Source organism: Anguilla anguilla, chromosome 6 (genome assembly GCF_013347855.1).
Source record: "Anguilla anguilla isolate fAngAng1 chromosome 6, fAngAng1.pri, whole genome shotgun sequence".
In the NCBI taxonomy this organism is placed as follows: domain Eukaryota; kingdom Metazoa; phylum Chordata; class Actinopteri; order Anguilliformes; family Anguillidae; genus Anguilla; species Anguilla anguilla.
The window spans coordinates 31,274,094-31,293,680 of NC_049206.1; the positions used below are offsets into that span (position 1 = coordinate 31,274,094).

At 38.1% G+C, this 19,587-nt stretch overlaps 1 protein-coding gene across 6 annotated transcripts in view; it reads right to left on the minus strand.

Annotated features, from left to right (window-relative positions):
* gpatch2 (G patch domain containing 2) overlaps nucleotides 1-19,587 on the minus strand; it is a 93,135-nt gene that overhangs the window by 26,021 nt on the left and 47,527 nt on the right. For 5 of the 6 annotated variants that reach the window (XM_035422287.1, XM_035422290.1, XM_035422289.1 and 2 more), the window contains exons 6-8: nucleotides 16,992-17,050; nucleotides 16,093-16,132; nucleotides 15,446-15,510 (exon numbers count right to left, since the gene is read on the minus strand). In XM_035422287.1, the coding sequence (XP_035278178.1) occupies nucleotides 15,446-15,510; nucleotides 16,093-16,132; nucleotides 16,992-17,050 (164 nt within the window). Of the gene's footprint in view, nucleotides 1-11,187; nucleotides 11,270-15,445; nucleotides 15,511-16,092; nucleotides 16,133-16,991; nucleotides 17,051-19,587 lie in introns of all 6 variants that reach the window. The other variant, XM_035422292.1, reaches the window with a different exon arrangement.

The window sequence follows — 19,587 nt, forward strand, 5'->3', positions numbered from 1 at the left end:
GATCCCATGACACTTATCGCTAAGAGTAGGGGGTTCCCCGGTGTCCTGGCCAAATCCCAGATCTGGCACTCGCAAACTTGCCACTAAAAATCATCCCCAGATTTAATTGGCTAAATAAATGTTCTCTCCCTCTCCACCTTCGCTAATGTGTGGTGAGCGTTCTGGCGCAAAATGGCTGCCGTGCATCACCCAGGTGGGTGCTACACATTGGTGGTGGGTGAGGTGAGTTCCCCTTCACTGTAAAGCACTTTGAGCATTTGTAAAAGTGCTATATAAATGTAATTATTATTATTAATAATAATAATAATAATAATAATAATAATAATAATAGACCATCACAAGGGACAAATTTAAAGGCTTTATAATGGACAAAAAGCATTTTATTCATTTTGGAGAGGTTTTAGACCCTTAGTTATCTTAGACCCTGTACTGATGAAATGAGTAATTCTTGAAAAAGATACAAACGTGAGTTACACATCTGGAGCATTTAATAGAACACTACCTTAATGTGTGAAGATTGGCTCAAATGGCTTAATAATGTTAATTACAATAGGTCCTTCAATTCTTTCTGTTGAACAAGATGGAAATGAATAAAACGTTAATTCTGTACCAATATCAGAAGTATTTCTTTACAGAGAGCCATCACGTGTGTAACAGCTTGCCAGTTCAACTAGTAGTGGTCGTGATCTAGGGGTTTTCAGGTCCAGACTTGATGCAGTGCTGGATACTCCCTAGTTTATAGTTAGATGCCAAACCTGGATTGCCTGAATGGCCTACTCTCATCGTTGCGTAATCTTTAAGGTTCAGCTATTGATAAAAATTCAAATTCACCATTTATCGATTGTTCGTCAGGGGGGGTTCTGTCAAGAAAATGGAACAAAATCCCTGTATTTCTTTAATGAGTTAATCTTTTGGCATTCTAACAACACTGTTATTTTAACCCCAGCTATTTAGGAAAAGATGCGGAAGGAGGAGGACATTGCACTTGCGGTGTTCAAGTAATTTAAACATCCAATGGCATCGGCTCTGAGCTTAAGCTAAGTGTTAAGCTATTTTTAGGAAGAAAAAAGGAAAGACTGCCAAGTTATATATACAGACCTGCAAACTCATCAGGGGTGGAAAAGGTGACAAAGATGCAAACCCTCTAGGGAGGTCCGGGGGCATGCCCCCCCCGGGAAGAAATTTTTTTCAATATCAGCTTTAAAATGTGAATTTACAGTCGATTTTAGCATGAGGATATAGGGAAAAACTCACCCTAGAATTAATGTAATCTTACTGCTAATGCCCCCCTTACATTACAAAAGTAATGTAAGGGGGACATCAGTTCAGGGCACTTAAAAAAAAAAAAAAAACAGTCAAGAGAGTGCAGAGCCGGGTCCAAAATTGTATTAAAATGCATTGCATCCACTATACGATAAAGTTGATCAAACAAAACAAAAACACAATATGCACAACAACTGATAAATAAAATGGAAAACACAGCGAGCGAGAGTGTTTTTATAGTGGCAATATGGTGTGGCAAGGTGTGTTCTATTACACACATTATTTAACTGACTAGTACTGACTAGTTTAACTTCCTTGATTAACAAGTCTGCACACGCTCTGAATAATTGAATTGTAGATAAACACAGTTTCCTTCGTCACGCCATGCTATGAAGATCAAATAAATTCAAAATAAATTATCAACTCAAAAATGCCATCTGACCTGTGCTCGTTCAAATGACAAAATCTGTGTATTCCAGATCTTTGCCATGAACATTTTCAGAGTGTGTACATTTATCCAGTTTTTAATATGCTAATGTCGATTGAAACGTGCACAATCTTGCGACACAAATAGAATGTTTTTCTGTTCTAAACGAATTGAGGAGAACTGTCTCTATCATATTTAGTCATTTGTCATTTCTAATCAAGCACAATAATCAAAAACAAGTTGACACCAATAATAACATTAATCAGTTTAAGGGATTTTCTGCCTGCTCATTTTTCAGCTCAGCATCCATCACTAGGGCACCCAGTAGTTTTCTTTCACATTAAAAACAAGACAGGTCAAAACCTAGTATATGGCTGGACCGGCCGACTAATGGTGTAACTTCATCACTCAGTCACAGACATTCGCATTTATAGGGCTGGCCCTGCTGTTGCGGTCCAGCCAAAAATAACTAGCACTTTGCTGTAAACGGTGGGTACAGACAATTTGACAATTAGGACGTTGGCTCTTCTCCATTGCTTTTAATGGTCTACAAGAAAATACAAATAATTCGAAATCCACGCCTAAAAAATCCATTATTAAAGTACTTGGTAGATTTAATCACCGCTGATGGAGTTAATTTCTACTTGTTTAACGTGACTTGCAAAAGGTTAGCTAGCGTCACTCAGCGAGTAAACACCACAAACGGCAGTGGTGTAACAGTTATTGGCTCATTACTAACTGATTGTGGCGAAAACCTTTGATGAAAACTTGCTAGGTTAACAGCAGTTCTACCTGACATTTATTGCTAATGCGTAAGCTAACCATGGCTAGCCTACCTAGCGCTGGCATGCTAGCTAGCATATTCGCTGATGTTTAGCTGAGAAACATAAATTTAAGATAACTGAACATAATTACATTATTCATTTTATACATATAACGCGATGAAATAACACAGTACAGTCACGGATGGAAATTAAGCTCCGTAAACATTTGATAATAAATTATAAAACATAATGGCAGATAGCCAGCTTACCTCGAGTTTGTTCAGAAATAAATTTAGATGATGGGTAAGAGAAGCAAGCCTGAAGGTCAATGGCTTTTCCACTCCGGACTATCAATCACACTGTGTTCACGCCGGTCTATGGTTCGGACCATGAACTCTATGGTTTTGGCGGCGCCCACAAACGGGCGTTAAAACGTTTTTTCCACACCCATGGAGAGTCAATGGGTGACATCACAGTAGCTTTGTCCATATTTTTATACAGTCTATGCTCTGTCCTCGCAGACACAGACCCCCCCTCCCCCCGCCCCAATTTCAAGAACTCATCGGATCTACACGAATCACACAAATTACCTATTTTGGATTCAAAACTGTGAAGTTCGTCGAAAAGCGACTAGTTTGCAGGTATGATGTGACATGTTAATATTTCCGTATTCTGAATCAGCTAAAATTTATGCACGAACACAAAAATCCTTTTGTCCACTAATCCTATTCTTGTCAGGTCACATGGGGTGAGGTGGCAAAATTGCATAATGATGTTGTGGCAGTCATTGCCAAACCTGTTGGCGACAGGGCAATGTAGGGATTTTAATGGTTATCTGCTTTTAGTTGTGGGATGGCCTTGTCTAAAATTATTAATTGATCAATTTGGATGCTGTCATGCACATCACATCTGTTATTGAATCCTGACTGTGCCAGTGCCGATTGTACTCATGCGCAGTATTATGCATAATGGTCATAGCATCAGCAGGGGAGGAATGAATTGGGACACATGGCTCAGTGCCAGCTCAACATGTGAACTGCAGTGTGAAAAAGTAGTAGCAGTATTACAGAGCAGAGGATATGCATGGCTGTTCTCTTATGGTGTAAATCTTGTGCCAGCATCCATTTGAAATTGTATATAAAGTTTTGAAGTTGAATTTGATTACAATGAATTTGTATTTCATAATTTGAATTCAAATTAGTTTTTGAATGCTGAACTATGTGATTTTAATCTGAATTTCAAAAACTTGAAATTGTATGGATCCCCTGAAAATTCAGTACTTTATTCAATTTCTATTCAACCTTTCAACACTAAAAAAACTATGATTTCAAATTTGACTCTCCAAAAGCTTTCAGTTTGTGAACATCCATTAAGAAAAGCAGTTGCTTGTGTATATCTTTTCTTCAGAGCAGGCAAAATTCAGCTCTGTGGGCACTAAAAAATTTGAATTCTTATTATGCTGCAGAATATCAGGTGTGATAGAAAACAAGCTTGCTTACTGTGTCTAACTATATGAAATGTATTTTTATGTGTTCATAACAAAACTATGTATGTAACTAAATGTGCAAAATGTAAAGGTACCAGGAAGAAACGATCTTCGAGGAGGAAGGAATGTGGGTGAGCTAAGGGAGTCAGATAGATAACGATCTGGGTGTATCGCTAAGTTTAAACTGCAATAAACTCCCCTGTGGGGAGACAACAGGCTTGACACAGGGGTCTGAAAAAGTCATGAATATGTAAACATGACTTGAGGGATACTTTGTAAATGGAGTAAAAGTCATAGTTAGAAGTACCTTTGCTTTAAGCATATAATCAGGTGGTATATGTATGGCCATCGCTTGCAAAATGTCATATCCTAATCAATAGCCTATGTACAGTGCCTTTGGAAAGTATTCAAACCCCTTCATTTTTTCCACATTTTGTTACACTACAGCCTTATTCTGAAATTGATTCAATTCATTTTTATTCTCATGAATCTACACACAATACCCAATAATGGCAAAAACAGGTTTTTAGAAATTTTAGCAAATTTATTAAAAATTAAAAATTGAAACATCACATTTATATCTAAGTATTCAGAACTTTTGACACTCAAAATTGAGCTCAGGTGCATCCTGTTTCCATTGATCATACTTGAGATGTTTCACAACTTGATTGGAGTCCACCTGTGGTAAATTCAATTGATTGGACATGATTTGGAAAGGCACACACCTGTCTATATAAGGTCCCACAGTTGACAGTGCATGCCAAAGCAAAAACCAAGCCATGAAGTCAAAGGAATTGTCCATAGACCTCAGAGACAGGATTGTGCCAAGGTACAGACCTGGGGAAGGGTACAAAGATATTTCTGCAGCATTGAAGGTTCTGAAGAACACAGTGGCCTCCATCATTCTTAAATGAAAGAAGTTTGGAACCATCAGGACTCGTCCTAGTGCTGTCGGCCCAACCAAACTAAGCAATCGGGGGAGAAGGGCCTTGGTCAGGGACCAAGAACCCGATGGCCACTCTGACAGCGCTCCAGAGTTTCTCTGTGGAAATAGGAGAACCCTCCAAAAGGACAACCATTTCTGCCAATCAGGCCTTTATGGCAGAGTGGGCGGGCTCAGTAAAAGGCACATGACATTCAATCCATTTTATAATAAGGCTGTAATGGAACAAAACGTGGAAAAAGAGAAGGGGTCTGAATACTTTCCGAAGGCACTGTATTTCTATTGAATACTGCATGTATTGTGTTTGACGTCAAATGAAGATAAGCTGTACAAAACAAGATGGTATGCGAAGGGAGAATAAGAACACCCTCCCCCGCCTTAAGGCGCCAGGATACTAGATGTTTAGTCAGGGGTTCTGGGATGAAGCTAAAAGGTTCTCAGGAAAACAGAAAGTTGGTATGGGAGGGGGAGTAAAAAGGTGTCATGCCAAAGTTGTATTGCTGAATTACTCTGTGACCTGACTAAATTATTTGCCTCCATTGAAGGCAAAATCCACAACACAGGGACTTATATTAATCTTCATTACTGGTCTGCCAATACCAGGATGATGTTACACAGATTACATTTTCGTATATAATACATTTATATGACTGGATATTCTACGGAAGCAGTTCAGATTAAGTACCTTGCTCAAGGGTAAAACCAACAGCGTTTTTATTTAAGTAATGCCAAGTTATGTCCTCTTCAGTCTAATTTAACTACTGAAATATGACTTTGTTCAAGTATGCACTATAACATCAATACAATACAAAGCCTTACTTTGCAAACATGGGTCAGGTGGATTTATAGTAGATAGGGTTTTCAGAGGAGCAAAATAAAAAAAGAAGCTCATAAAGAAACAACTCCTTATGTTCACTTTAGTGTTCAGCTATGGATTCACATTCATTTGATTCAATAATCCAATTTTGATGCAGAATCACAATGTAACCATGGCATAGTAATGATCCTTTGACAATCTAATACTGAAGAGGTCACAAAACACATGTTTCTCCATGGCAAAATTGCAACAGAAGCATGGGAAATAACTGGAATGAAAATAACTGGAAATATAGCAGCAAGCAGCAATAGAGGGGTCAAGCACTATGATGGACAAAACGTCCGATTCAGCTCACTGGGTACAGTGGCACACTTTTCAACACACTTTTACCCCCAGGCTCTGACATGTGCATAATGTCAAGTTTCACAGATGCATGAGGGAGCAAGATATACGGCCAATTGGGTTTTAGCACCTAGATGGCACGACTGAGTTTTCCCAGTTATGTATATGCACTCCCAGGGCATCTAGCCAAAGATACACTTGAAACTTCATTGTGATACTAACAAGCATTCAGGAATTAAATCTCACTTCCTGTTTGTGCGTCTTCACCAAAATGGTGGCGGATGAACTCATAGGAATGTTCTTTTTTGGCTGAGAGGATGGGAAAAAAGTCATGTTTTATCTTTACAAGATATGAGATTTGGCTATTTGAAAAGTGCACATATGTGGCACTATAGAGCTCTACCAGATTAACTGTAAAACTCTTTGGGCACAGATCCTGCATGATTCCAATGGGTTTGGGGGCCTCAAGGTAGTTCAGGAATCCAGAGGGTGTGTTGGGGGGCTGGGTTTTTTAAATTTTAAAACATATTCATATTCTCAACAGGTCGGTCATAAACAGAACATAGCAAGAGGGTAAATATGCGGTGTGTTCTGTTTTTGTTCATCCATCCATCCATTTTCTAACTGCTTACTCCAGATCAGGGTCATGGTGGCAACCCCTAACGACTTCCACCAATTCATCTCGGGGGATACCAATGCAATCCCAGGCCAGCCAGAGGACATAATCTCTGCAGGGTATACTGGGTCTGCCCCTGGGTCTCCTTCCAGGTGGCCCTGCCCAGAACACCTCCAAAGGGAGTCACCCAGAAGGCATCCTTTTTAGATGCCCGAACCACCTCAACAATCTCCTTTCAATGTGGAGGAGCAGCGGCTCTACTTTGAGGTCTTCCCGAACAACTGAGCTCTTCACCCTATCAAGGAGAGTAAGCCCTGCTACCCTACAAAGAAACCCCATTTCCACTTATATTTGCGATCTCACTCTTTCAGTCACTACACATAGCTTGTGACCATACATGAGAGTCGGTATGAAGATTAACTGGTAAATCGAGAGCTTTGCCTTTCGGCTCGTTCCGTCTTCACCACCACCATCCGATACAATGCCCGCATTACAGTGGCTGCTGCACCTAGAAGGCGGTCGATCTCTGAATCCCTTTTTCTCTCACTCACCTCCATCTGAGGCAGTTGCCCCCCCTCACTTGAAGGGGACAAACCATATTTTTCCAGGAGAGGCTACAGACTAGGAGGTGCTGATCCTCATCCTGACCACATCATACTCAGCTGCAAACCATTCAAAGGTCACAGTATGATGAGGCCAAGGGGACAACATCATCAAACAGCACAGATGCCAATCCTATGTCCCCAAATTGGACACACTCCACCCTGGGGCTGCACCTTGAGATCCTGTCCCTGAATACCAAGAACAGGAGGGGAAACACAACGGTGGAGTCTGACACCCACTTTGAACAAGCTTGACTTAATGGCTCTCGCTCTGAGTATACAGGGACCAAATTGCTCACAATAGCAGCACTCCTGCAGCACCTCTCACAAGATACCCCGGGGAATATGGTCATATACCTTTTGCAAATTTACAAAACACATATAGACCAGATAGGCAAACTCCTATGCCCCCTCAAATATCTGCAAGAGGGTAAAAAGCTGGTCTGCTGTTCCATGGCCTGGAGGAAACTCGCATTGTTCCTCCTGAATCTGAGGTCTGACTATCGGTCGTAGCCTCCTTTCCAGCACCTTTTCATAGACTTTCCCAGGGAGGCTGAGGAGGGAAATTCCCTGATAGACGGAGCACACCCACCAGTCCCCTTTCTTGAAGATTGGGACCACTGCCCCAGTCTGCCACTCCAAAGTCAGTTCCTGACTTCCACACAACATTGAGGATTCGTGTCAGCCACAAAATGCCAACAATATCCTTCAACATTTCTGGATGAATCTCGTCCACATCTGGTGCTCTGCCACAGAGGAGCTCTCCAACCATCCCAGTGACTTCTGCCACAGAGACAGGATCTGATCCCCTAGATTGATCCAGTTCAGCCTCTTTAACCCTCTGGGGTCGAGAGCTCCGCCGGCGGAGCTTGACAAGATGAAATTAACTTTCGTTTCTATTTGGATGATTAACTTCACGTGCTGTTATCATACAGACGCAACAAAAACATTGACAGAAACCTTAGAATCGCGACTTTCCAATGTGCCCATTGGCAAATAATATAAATTGTTTTAAATGTTCCAAATTTGATTAATTAGATCATGTATGCTTCGCTAAACTTTACTCATTACTATGTGAATTTCGCTCAGCAGGAAGTCCGCCCAAATCGCATTCACATGTTAACAACATTATAATTACTCTCCATAGAAGGAGACTAAAGGAGGGGCGATGCGAGATCCATGTGAGAAATGTCTGCGAAAGCGGGATAGAATGTCACAGAGTGTCACCTAATTCACTTCTTTTGAGGTGAACATTTCGTTTAATTTTGGAAAATGGTCCGTCCGGAAGCCGACACTGATGAAGAGCGGTGTCATTTCGAACAGCGAACTGATCCAGCTGAGGATCAACTTCATGCGTAAGTATATTTCTTATGATCATATTGGTAAATATGTGTACTGTATTGCAACATATCTGAAGTGTTTGTAGGAATATCCAGCAATGTACGCGTTTGTAAATTCCCACACTACGAACGATTCGAACCATTGCATCTCAAAATTATAGGCTAGGCTCTCTGCGTCTGGTTGTGTTAGAAGTATCAGGTAGACTGTATGTTTTTCGATCATATTCGTAATAAATAGCTCATGCCTGACGTGTAGTGGCGTGGCTAGGATTCTAAAACTGATGTCCTTGCACAATCGATATTAGCATACTCTAAGTAAGTTCGGGAAATAGCAATAAAATAACCACTTAGCTAAACAGACCTAGCCTAGTTCAGATTGAGGCATTGTTATTGATGAGTTGCGTGTAGTTTAGTTGGAATATCAGTGTTTATTTAGTTAAGCTAATGTTTTTTCGTTGATAGCTTGCATTATTTGTAAATGTGTGCTGTATTACATTCTCTGTGTGTTTGTAGGAATATTCACTAATATGCGCGGTTGTAAATTCCCACACTACGAATGATTCTAACCATTGCTTCTCAAAATTATAGGCTACCTCTCTGCGTCTGGTTGTGTTTGTTTGGTTCTTTGTTTGTATATGATGTCACATTTCATAAATTTTGTTTTCATTAGTTAGTGGTTTGTCCCTTTTTTGTAAAGCACATTTAATTTTTACCTGTTGAAGGAAATGTGCTATATAAATAAAGTTTGATTTGATTTCACATTTCCTAACAATTTTGTTTTTATTATACTTGCAGAGATGTTGATCAGGAAACACGGCCTAGTTCACCACTAGCTAAGAGGCCAGGCAGACGTTGCAAGAGTACACCAGTCTCATCTCATCTTCCATGCAGTTTACTTCAATAAATGTTCTAAAATCAAAAGTTGTCTTTGTTTCTGTCTTCTAAATGGCTCACTGAGTCTTTGTCTTAGTGGTGGGGAGGCATGCGGCCAGGTGTGAATAGCCTACTTAGCTGGCAGGTATTCCTACCCAATGCATATTCATTACAGAAAGGCCATTTGCCCTCCCATTCTCACCTGGTGTTGAAAAATAGTAGTCACAACACTAACCTTTAGCAATTTATTTTATATTTCTCATTGGATTTGCTAAAATATTTTGTCATCTTTTGATACCCAAGACCTTGAAGAACACATTTCAGTGACCAAAAGTCTTATTCACAATTGTTTAGTGTGTTTTATTACAACATTCCTGTGCCTGTTCAAAACTACTGTTTACAGTTTGTGTGTTTTTAGAGCAGTTTACAATCCACACATTATGACCTACTTACTGCTGCCATATTGTTGTAGCTGAGTTTGTGCTGAAAACAAAGATATGAAACACTTTGGAATCACTGTATATAAAGTTGATGAAATTTACACAAATGTCAGAGCATCGCACAATCACCAGTGTGCCTCATTTTACCCTTAGACCCCAGAGAGTTAAAGGAGGGCTTGTCAGTCAGATTCAGGAGTTCCTCATAGTGATCCTTCCACCTTCCAAACTGTGTCCTATTTTCCCCTCCTGAGATGCTGAATGGTTTTCCTGAACCAGTTTAGGGCCATTTGTTAATCCTGAAGCCAATGATTTTCTGTGTTAGAATAATTTTTATTGAGCAAAATAAATAATATTATTGTGGCCAGTTAAAAACTGTGTCAGCAGGGTTTGGTTTTGGCCTGGTGACTTGGGAGGAAGTCATTCCTATCCTGTCACATTACCTTAACCCTAACCATAGACTAGGTACATAATCTGACCTAAATTCTTATTATATTTATTATTAGCATTATTACATATGTTATTATGATCGTCAATTGTGTATATTTGCACTGGTAGTGAAATAAATATAATTATTATTTATAATTGTTATTGTGGTTATCAAGCATTGCTCAGTTTTACATAATTTCAACTGTTCATCTGATTGATATAATATAGTGTTTTAAGATGCTGACCTAGATTCCTGCGCACACACAACTTGACACTATTTTGTTTGCAATAATCACCACTTTTTGGGGGGTTTTCTGGGATGGCACCTCCAAGTGGTCAAATGTTATAAAACTCAGCATGTGTCCTTGGGTCATTGCAACATGAAGAAGTACCAGTGTGGTGCCAATAGATAATATATTGTTTGACCTGCAACTACTTTTTAAAGACTATTGAAGAAAATGGTCAAAAGAAGTGATACCCAAAATTGCAGCAAGATTGGGCAGTATCTCAATGAGGAGAGGTTTAAATATGTTTTCAACAAAATCCAAGATGGCCAAAAAACAAAATTGATGACAATAAGGCTGAATTGTTTAGCAGCTAGTATCCTTTACTGCAATGGTCCACAACAAGTCATTCATGCACCGGATGCACTGGAACATCGACAAAACTTTTTGGTGGAAGGTGGAATATTGTTTTAATGTCCCCATGCTCTTGGATTTGAGCGCAGCTTTTGATACTGTTGACTATGAAATTCTAATATATAGACTTCAAAATTGGGTTGGCCTCTCGGGTACAGTTTTAAACTGGTTTAGGACATATAACTTCTTTACCTCACTAGGTGATCATACCTGGGAGAAAGTTGACATACTGTGTGGTATTCCTCAGGGGTCCATTCTAGGGCCAGTCCTCTTCAACTTGTACATGCTCCCTCTTGGGAATGTCATTAGAAAACATAACATACATTTTCACAGCTACGCGGATGACACAACTTTATATCTCCATATCACCTGGGGACATGAGCCCTGTGAACTCCTTGATCAGGTGCATTAATGATATAAATTTGTGGATGTCCCAAAACTTTTTACAATTAAATAAAGAAAAAACAGAGATACTTATTATAGGAGCAAAGGCTCAAAGAGAATATCTGTCACTGAAGAGCAAACATCAAGTTACAAACCTGGGAGTAATCATGGATGCCGACCTTAATTTTGAAGCCCATGTTAGAGATGTCACTAAATCAGCTTTTTATCACTTAAAAAACATTGCTAAGGTGCAGGGTTTTATTTCACAGCCTGATTCAGAGAAACTAGTACATGCTTTTATTAATAGCAGGCTTGATTATAGTAATGCTCTTTTTTCTGGCCTCCCCAAAAAAACTATTGGTCGATTACAACTCATACAAAATGCAGCAGCACGAATTCTGACCAGGACCAGAAAGAAAGCACATATTACACCTATTTTAAAACCTTTACATTGGCTTCCTGTCATTTTAGAATTGATTTTAAAATTATTTTATTAGTTTACAAATACCTAAATGGTTCAGCACCTGAGTACATGTCTGACATGCTTCAGAGGTATGAACACATCAGGTCCCTTAGGTCCTCTCGTACCGGCCTTCTGGTTGTTCCAAAAGTAAGGACTAAAAAGGCTGGGGAGGCAGCTTTTAGCTTCTATGCCCCCAGCCGTTGGAACACCCTGCCGGAGGATCTGAGGAACACAGAAACAGATGGTTTTAAACGGAAATTAAAAACATACCTCTTTAGTATGGCCTTTACATAGAATGCTCTTATATGCCCCCGATTTTTAAACTAAAAATTTTAAATTTTAAATTTTGAATTTAAAATTTTTTTATTTAATTTTATTTATTTTATGTTGTTTTATTTAGCTCTCTCGGTATAATGTTTTTGGTATCTCTATTTGTACTGTTTTCTATTTTCTCCACTGTAACACTTTTTAATTACTTTTTTCTTATTTTTATGTACAACACATTGAGCTGCATCACTTGTATGAAATGTGCTCTATAAATAAAATTAGATTGATGCAAGAAATCATTACATACTGTAGAGTACAGAAAAACAGTTCATGATTACGCATTTAGTTGTAAGTGTACCACAGTGTTTCAAAATTTCTTTGCATAATTTGTTTATCTGATATCAATGATTCATCTTAAACCATCATAAGCGGCAAATGTATGTGCTTTATAATAAACAAAAAGCATTTTACTCATTTTTGAAGAGATTTTTGATATGTTTCTGGACCCCTAGATATTTTAGACCCCTATACTGACAGAAAGCTTATAATTGCCATGTAATTGTAATTGAAAATGGGAGAAAAGTGAGTTTCTTGAGTCAAAATAGTTGATTTGTAGTGAAATACATTATTATGTTGTGATTTACAGCAATGAACAATTTAGACATTTTGGATAGATTTGGCAACACTGGGTACACTGCTTACTTTTTGATTCATAGATCTTCAGTAGTTCTGCATATCACCCTTAGATTTTGCGCACTTGTGGTCAAGGAAGTTTTGATCCAGGACATGTTTAGTTTAACCTGCTATGCATATATATATATATATATATATATAGCAGGTTATATATAAATACAATTCCTGAATATATAAATGTAATTCTGAATATATAAATTCAATTCCTGAATATATAAATGTAATTCTGAATACATAAATACAATTCCTGAATATATAAATGTAACTCAGTTTATACTCAGGCATATCACAAGTCGTTTTTATTTTTTGAATAATTTCTTTTTTTTTTCTTCATAGGCTACTGAGTGAGCAAAACAAGTTTAACATTAGCATCAGTAAAATTTTACAGTACAATCAAAGATAATCAAACAAAAACGTTAAATAATTGCTGCTGTCTTCTTTCTGTTTGTTCAAGACGATCAGTGACTGCATTCAATAAGTCATTTAGTGATGCGCAAAGACGGACCAACTTGCATTTGCAGTTGGGAAACCATTAAGAGCTATCCTAAAAGCCAAAATGATATTGATATGGTCCTCAAGATGTCTTGATGTTGTTTCTAATATATTTACATTTGCTTGGTCATTGGCAAAATAAAAAAGAAAATGATCTAATTCTGTAAAATAATTGCGTAAATCTGCCATGTTGATCACATAAATGTACCAAAATTCTCTAACTGTGGTAATGAAACACCTAATAGGCAAATAAATGCTGGTGGTGCCAATTGATCATGTGACTGATTTAGGACCTCAACATGATGTCCAGAGATATTCCTGAGACAAAAGTTCTATATTTATATATTCGGGTTTATATTTATATATTCTGAGTTACAATTATATATTCAGGAATTATATTTATATATTCAGAATTACATTTATATATGCAGGAATTATATTCATATATTGAGACTTACATTTATATATTCATTCTTATATTTATATATTCGGGAATTGAATTTATATATTCAGAGTTACATTTATATTCAGGAATTGTATTTATATATTCGGGCTTATATTTATATATTCAGAGTTATATGTATATATTCGGGAATTGAATTTATATATTCAGAGTTACATTTATATTCAGGAATTGTATTTATATATTCGGGCTTATATTTATATATTCAGAGTTATATGTATATATTCAGGAATTGTATTTATATATTCAGAATTACATTTATATATTCAGAGTTACATTTATATATTCAGGAATTGTATTTATATATTCAGAGTTACATTCATATATTCAGGAACTATATTTACATATTTGGGCTTACATTTATACATTTCCTGTTTTGCCCCTCATTATATATATATATATATATTCCATATATATTCCAAGCCTCTGTGATGCTCACACCTGGAGTTATAAAGCTTTAAATAGGGTACCCTCTAAATGGGCATGGATTGGTCAGATTTCACATCTGCGCAAAAGGGGTTAAAATGTGTTGCTCATAAAATTCAAAATGGCACACATGAGGATTGTAGATCGAATGGTTCAAAAGTTACAGCCAAAAGTTTAAGTCCAAATTTGGTCTGATGGCGGCACTAGAGGGGCTAATGTACTGAAGTGCAACTTCTATAGGTGCACTATTGAGAGTATCCTGACCAGCTGCATCACCACTTGGTATGGCAAATGCACCGCCCTCAACCGTAAGGCACTACAGAGGGTGGTGAAAACAGCCCAGCACATCACCAGGACGGAGCTGCCAACCATGGAGGGTCTCTATACCCAGTGGTGCAGGAAGAAGGCCAACAGGATCACCAGAGACCCCAGCCACCCCAGTCACAAATTGTTCTGTCTGCTACCGTTTGGCAGACGGTACCGGAGCATCCGGACCTGCATCACCAGGCTCAGGGACAGCGTCATCCCGCAAGCCATAAGACTGCTGAACTCCTGAGCACCGGCACCCACCACACCACATACACCCCCAACACACACTTACACATTCATCTCTCACTCTCTCACACACACACACACACACACACATTCATCTCTCTCAACCCCCCTCTCTCTCTCTCTCTCTGAATACTGAATACACACACACATACTATCTGCACACCTTGCCTGCTCTGTTCTGTTGCACACGGCACATTGACACTTTACTTACTGCTGTCACTTTACTTACTTGTCACTTACTACTGCTGTCACTTTACTTACTGCCATGGTAACGCCACTACTGTTACACACTTCCTTTATTTTTATTCTATATTTATTTTATTCCAACCTCACCTCATTACTGCACTATTTGTACCTTTTGCTAATTTTACTTTTTACTTTTATATTATATATATTTTTATTTATTTAAATTTTTAGTGTGTATTGTACAAGGGGTCCTGAGACCTAAGAATTTCATTGCTAACGACTGCTTCACTGTAATCGTTGTGTATATGACAATACAAGAACTTTAACTTGAACCCAAATTTGGTGAGGTGATACCTTGGATTGCCCACTGTCAGTGTGCTAAATTTCACAAAAATCAACAAAGTGGTTCTAAGGACTGCCATAAACTGGTGGAAAAATAATAATAGAGAAAAAACTATCAAATACAATAGGTGCTTGGCCTGTAATGATGAGAGATTACCAGAGGATACCACAGAAGAAGACAGACATGCAGTCCTTACCTGTTGGCAGTTTTTAATGAGCAGCTATGGCGGTGGCCTCGGTCTGTTCGTGTGTCCCATAGTAGCTGTGCAGACAGATGCATGTTTGCGGTTAGCAGGGAGTCCGCCTCACTGTACCAGGCACTTTTTTTTTTATCAGTGTGTAAGTTTTGCCAACTTAGTCAGTGGATGGTGGACAAGTGCTTCTTCCTTCCTGCTACTTGACATGCAGGCACTCTCGAGTTTGACAGTTATACTGTTTGTATTACTGTGATTACTAGATCAAAGTAGCTAGGAAAAATTAATCTCAATTACATTGGCCGAAGAGTTACGAATGATAACCAAATGCTTAAAGCCAAGTACTCTCGCCAGCACACTCAGGGAGACATGATGCTATGAGAAGATTCCTATTATAAGACGTTTGTCTTGTGATAGGCTACACAGACCACAAGTAGCTAGGTACATATGATCTTGCTGATTAAGTACACCCATGCTGACAAGGCTCAAATAGAAAATTATTAACATGTTTAATGGCCAATCATTTGAAAGCAGGTACTGCATTACCTGGCAAAATCCAGCCAAATCACTTCACACTTTTGACTCAATTGTATTTTTAAATGAATCAGCTTATAGCTCGGAGTTCATCAATAAAAAGTAAGTCAGCTTACCTGCCCATGTTCCCTCCTGGTTCCAGGACTATACCATGGGCTGTGAAAACACATTAATTAAATTTGAAGGTAATGCATCTTGCTTTGAACTCTGTTACATGAATACTTAAATATTTCTGCGTTGAGCCAATAGCAACCTGATGACTTTAGAGTGGCAAGTATTAATCTACAGTTCACTACATGGGTATTAGCATGCTTCAGCAGCAGGGACCTTGAATACATTTTAATCACAGCAAATAATTCCAACAAATTTTCCCTGATGGAATGTTGGGCATGTATTGTGAAATTATGCAGACGCACTTATCCAGAGTCATGTATGTCCAGAGGTTGTATGCATGCATATTATCCCATTATTCTTCAAATAATTATGTTTAATTATTTTTGGTTCGAACTATTTCCCATAGCACATGCAACTTGAGACTGTGTTCAAGGGAAGACGTACTGGCACAATATACAAACAGCAATTTATGTTTGTTTATAAATTATATAAAATAAATGTGTTCATACAAACAGCCTCTGGAAACATACAGTATCATAACTGTGCAAGTTGCTTTGGAGTTACTTCAAGTGTAGTTTCTTGGTTTAGACAACAAACCCCCAAATGCCTAATACCTGAAATAGTAAAGCTGGGAATTCACGATCATCTCTAAATATCTAAAATATCCTTCATCACACATAAAAACCAGTCTTTGCCAATGCAAAACATACACTAAAACTGAAATAATATGAAAAACCCCAGAAAATCAACTAGGTCCATCCAATCATTGACCTTGCTACTACTTTGTTATACCACTGGCACAATACCCATTCCTTAATACTCCCTTGTTTCCCCTTTGATAAATGTGTACCAGTACTAAAGGTCAGGAGGTAAAGGGATGACAAAGGCAAATGCTACTCACTCATGGTGGGGATCCTGGGAGAGCCGCGCTCGCCTCTCAGTACAGCCAGGAGAGCTGCTCTGGGGTTGTGGTCGGGGGTTACGGGGAAGAAAAGAGAGAAATTAATAAACACACAGTACAAGTGAGAGGAGGCAGCTGAGGTGTGTGTATTAGCGTGGACTTAAAAATAAATGCAAGTGTTTTTATTTTGTTTTGTTGTTTTTTTATTTTTTGGAAAGTCACAATTTTTAAGGACATGAATAGGCTTAACACTTGAATTTATTTGTAACAAACATATTACATATATTGTACAAGGGCTTCCAGGTTCACATTTGCTTCACACCTTGCAATTTACTCCATGTTCAATTTAATAATGATTATGATGATGACAATGATAATGATAAATTACTACTTGTACAGCACTTTTTGGTGATGGACTGCAACTCACTTCACTAATATTTAGCCTTTTACACGTTAATTAAATGAGCTATTATTTGCACAGGAAATGTTAATCTTGTTTACCCATTTTTATACTGTCTGAAGAAAATAAACATGGTGTTAACAGAGACAAGGCTAATTTCACAGGCACAATTTGTTATACACCTACAGCTGCATCTGTAAAGAAACTAGAAATACCGCCTCGCGGTTGTATTCCTCCACCAACCAGTAGCCAGCTTGGATATAAAATGTCATCACTTCATCATTTTATCCTATTATATATTTGTGTGAAACTTTTCATAATTAGCGCATGAATTCTTGAGTTATGGCCAAAAACGTGTTTTGTGAGGTCACAGTGACCTTGACCTTTGACCACCAAAATCTAATCAGTTCATCCTTGAGTCCAAGTGGACGTTTGTGCCAAATGTGAAGAAATTCCCTGAAAAGGCATTCCTGAGATATCGCGTTCACGAGAATCGAGACGGAGGGACGGACGGACAGAAGGACGGACGGACAGAAGGATGGACAACCCGAAACCATAATGCCTCCGGCCACGGCTGTGCCATCGTGGAGGCATAAAAATGGTTGAAATACAAAAATAAGGAGGGAGCTCATGTGGCAGGTGCTATGGGCAGTTGCATCTGCCAAAAGTTACAGTATGTGCTGAATTCAATACCATGCAGTGAAGGCCTGAGACAGACTGGATATCTGATTACAAGACACACAAAAATAAAAGGAAATTTCTAAAAGAATGTTAAAAAAAACATTCTTCTTGAACGTCCAGTGCAAACTTGAATGCTAACTGTATGCACTGCTAAATTATTTCTAATTCTGAAAACATGTTTTAATCTCAATTAAGCTATCCTAAATAAAGAAAGGAATCAACAAATATATAAACAAACAAACAAACAAATAAACAGACAGCAACCAGGATTTTAGAAAGAACATTTGATGTTCTGGCTAGTGTTGGGACAGTAACTTAAAAATCATTAAATACCTGATTCCATGGAATTGAAACATCTAAAACATACTCAAAACTATCAAGAATTTTGCTATTAAGGCTGTAAGTCTTAAATAAAATGTACTTTGTAAAGTGATGTGACGCCATATCTTGAAAGTACTTCTGGAATTCTGCAAGGAATATCTGTTCTACACTGAATGGATAAGGCAGGGACACTTACCATCAAATATTTCATGATACTCATTTCAACAAACTTCAAGGGAGACTATCAAAAGGTGTAACACACAAACACAAAAGGCACACAGACATGTCAAGTTTAAGAACTGGAATACTGTGTGTGGTTTGAGACTGCCATTACAACTATAGAATCCTTATAAATATTGTGGCTAGGGTGCTTGGAACACCAATCTCAGCAGAAACAGACTGTCTGTACCTAGCCCCCTTCTTCTGGAGCAAACAGTGATGAACAGTGGTCAAGCAGCATAGACACTTGTATTTTGACAGCTTTCAGTGAACCTCCCCAGGCAGCTAAGTAGAGAGAAAATAAATTATGCCAATGTAATTATAGTAATTATTCAAGATAATTATTGTTACTTAGCAGACAATGCATTCTACTTAGACAGCTATGTCCTTTTTTATCAATCTTAGCTCTACTTTTAATATGATGAAAACCCATATTCTTTTGCAGAGGCTTCTAGATCTTGGTGTCAAAGTATGTATTATCCACTGGATAAGAGCTTTTCTTTTTGATTGCCCTGAGTTGTTATTGATTGAAAAACATCAGGTGACATCAAAAATACAGGGTCACCACAGGGGACAATTCTATAATATCTTCAATGAGTTTCAAACCCATTTTTAAAAATGTAGTCTATTTAAGTATGTAGAAAAAAATAAGGTTCAGACAGCAACACACCCTCTAAAGTATTTATTGAACCACAAGACGCTAACGTGTTTCAGGGATAAACTAAAGCCCAGAGTGTAAAGACAAAGTGATCACAACAGTAATATGTCATCAAGCTGTAGGGCCATATGGATAGACCTGTGCATAAGGCAATGACACTTAAAGTGGCAATGTAACATTGTAAATAGTGTATGTCTCACTGTTTAACAAGAGTCCAATAGGATCGTTTTCAGTTACAAATGTTTGATGAATATTAAAAAACATCTGAATAGGGAAAACACGATTATTAAAATGCACAATTTTACTTAGCATAACAG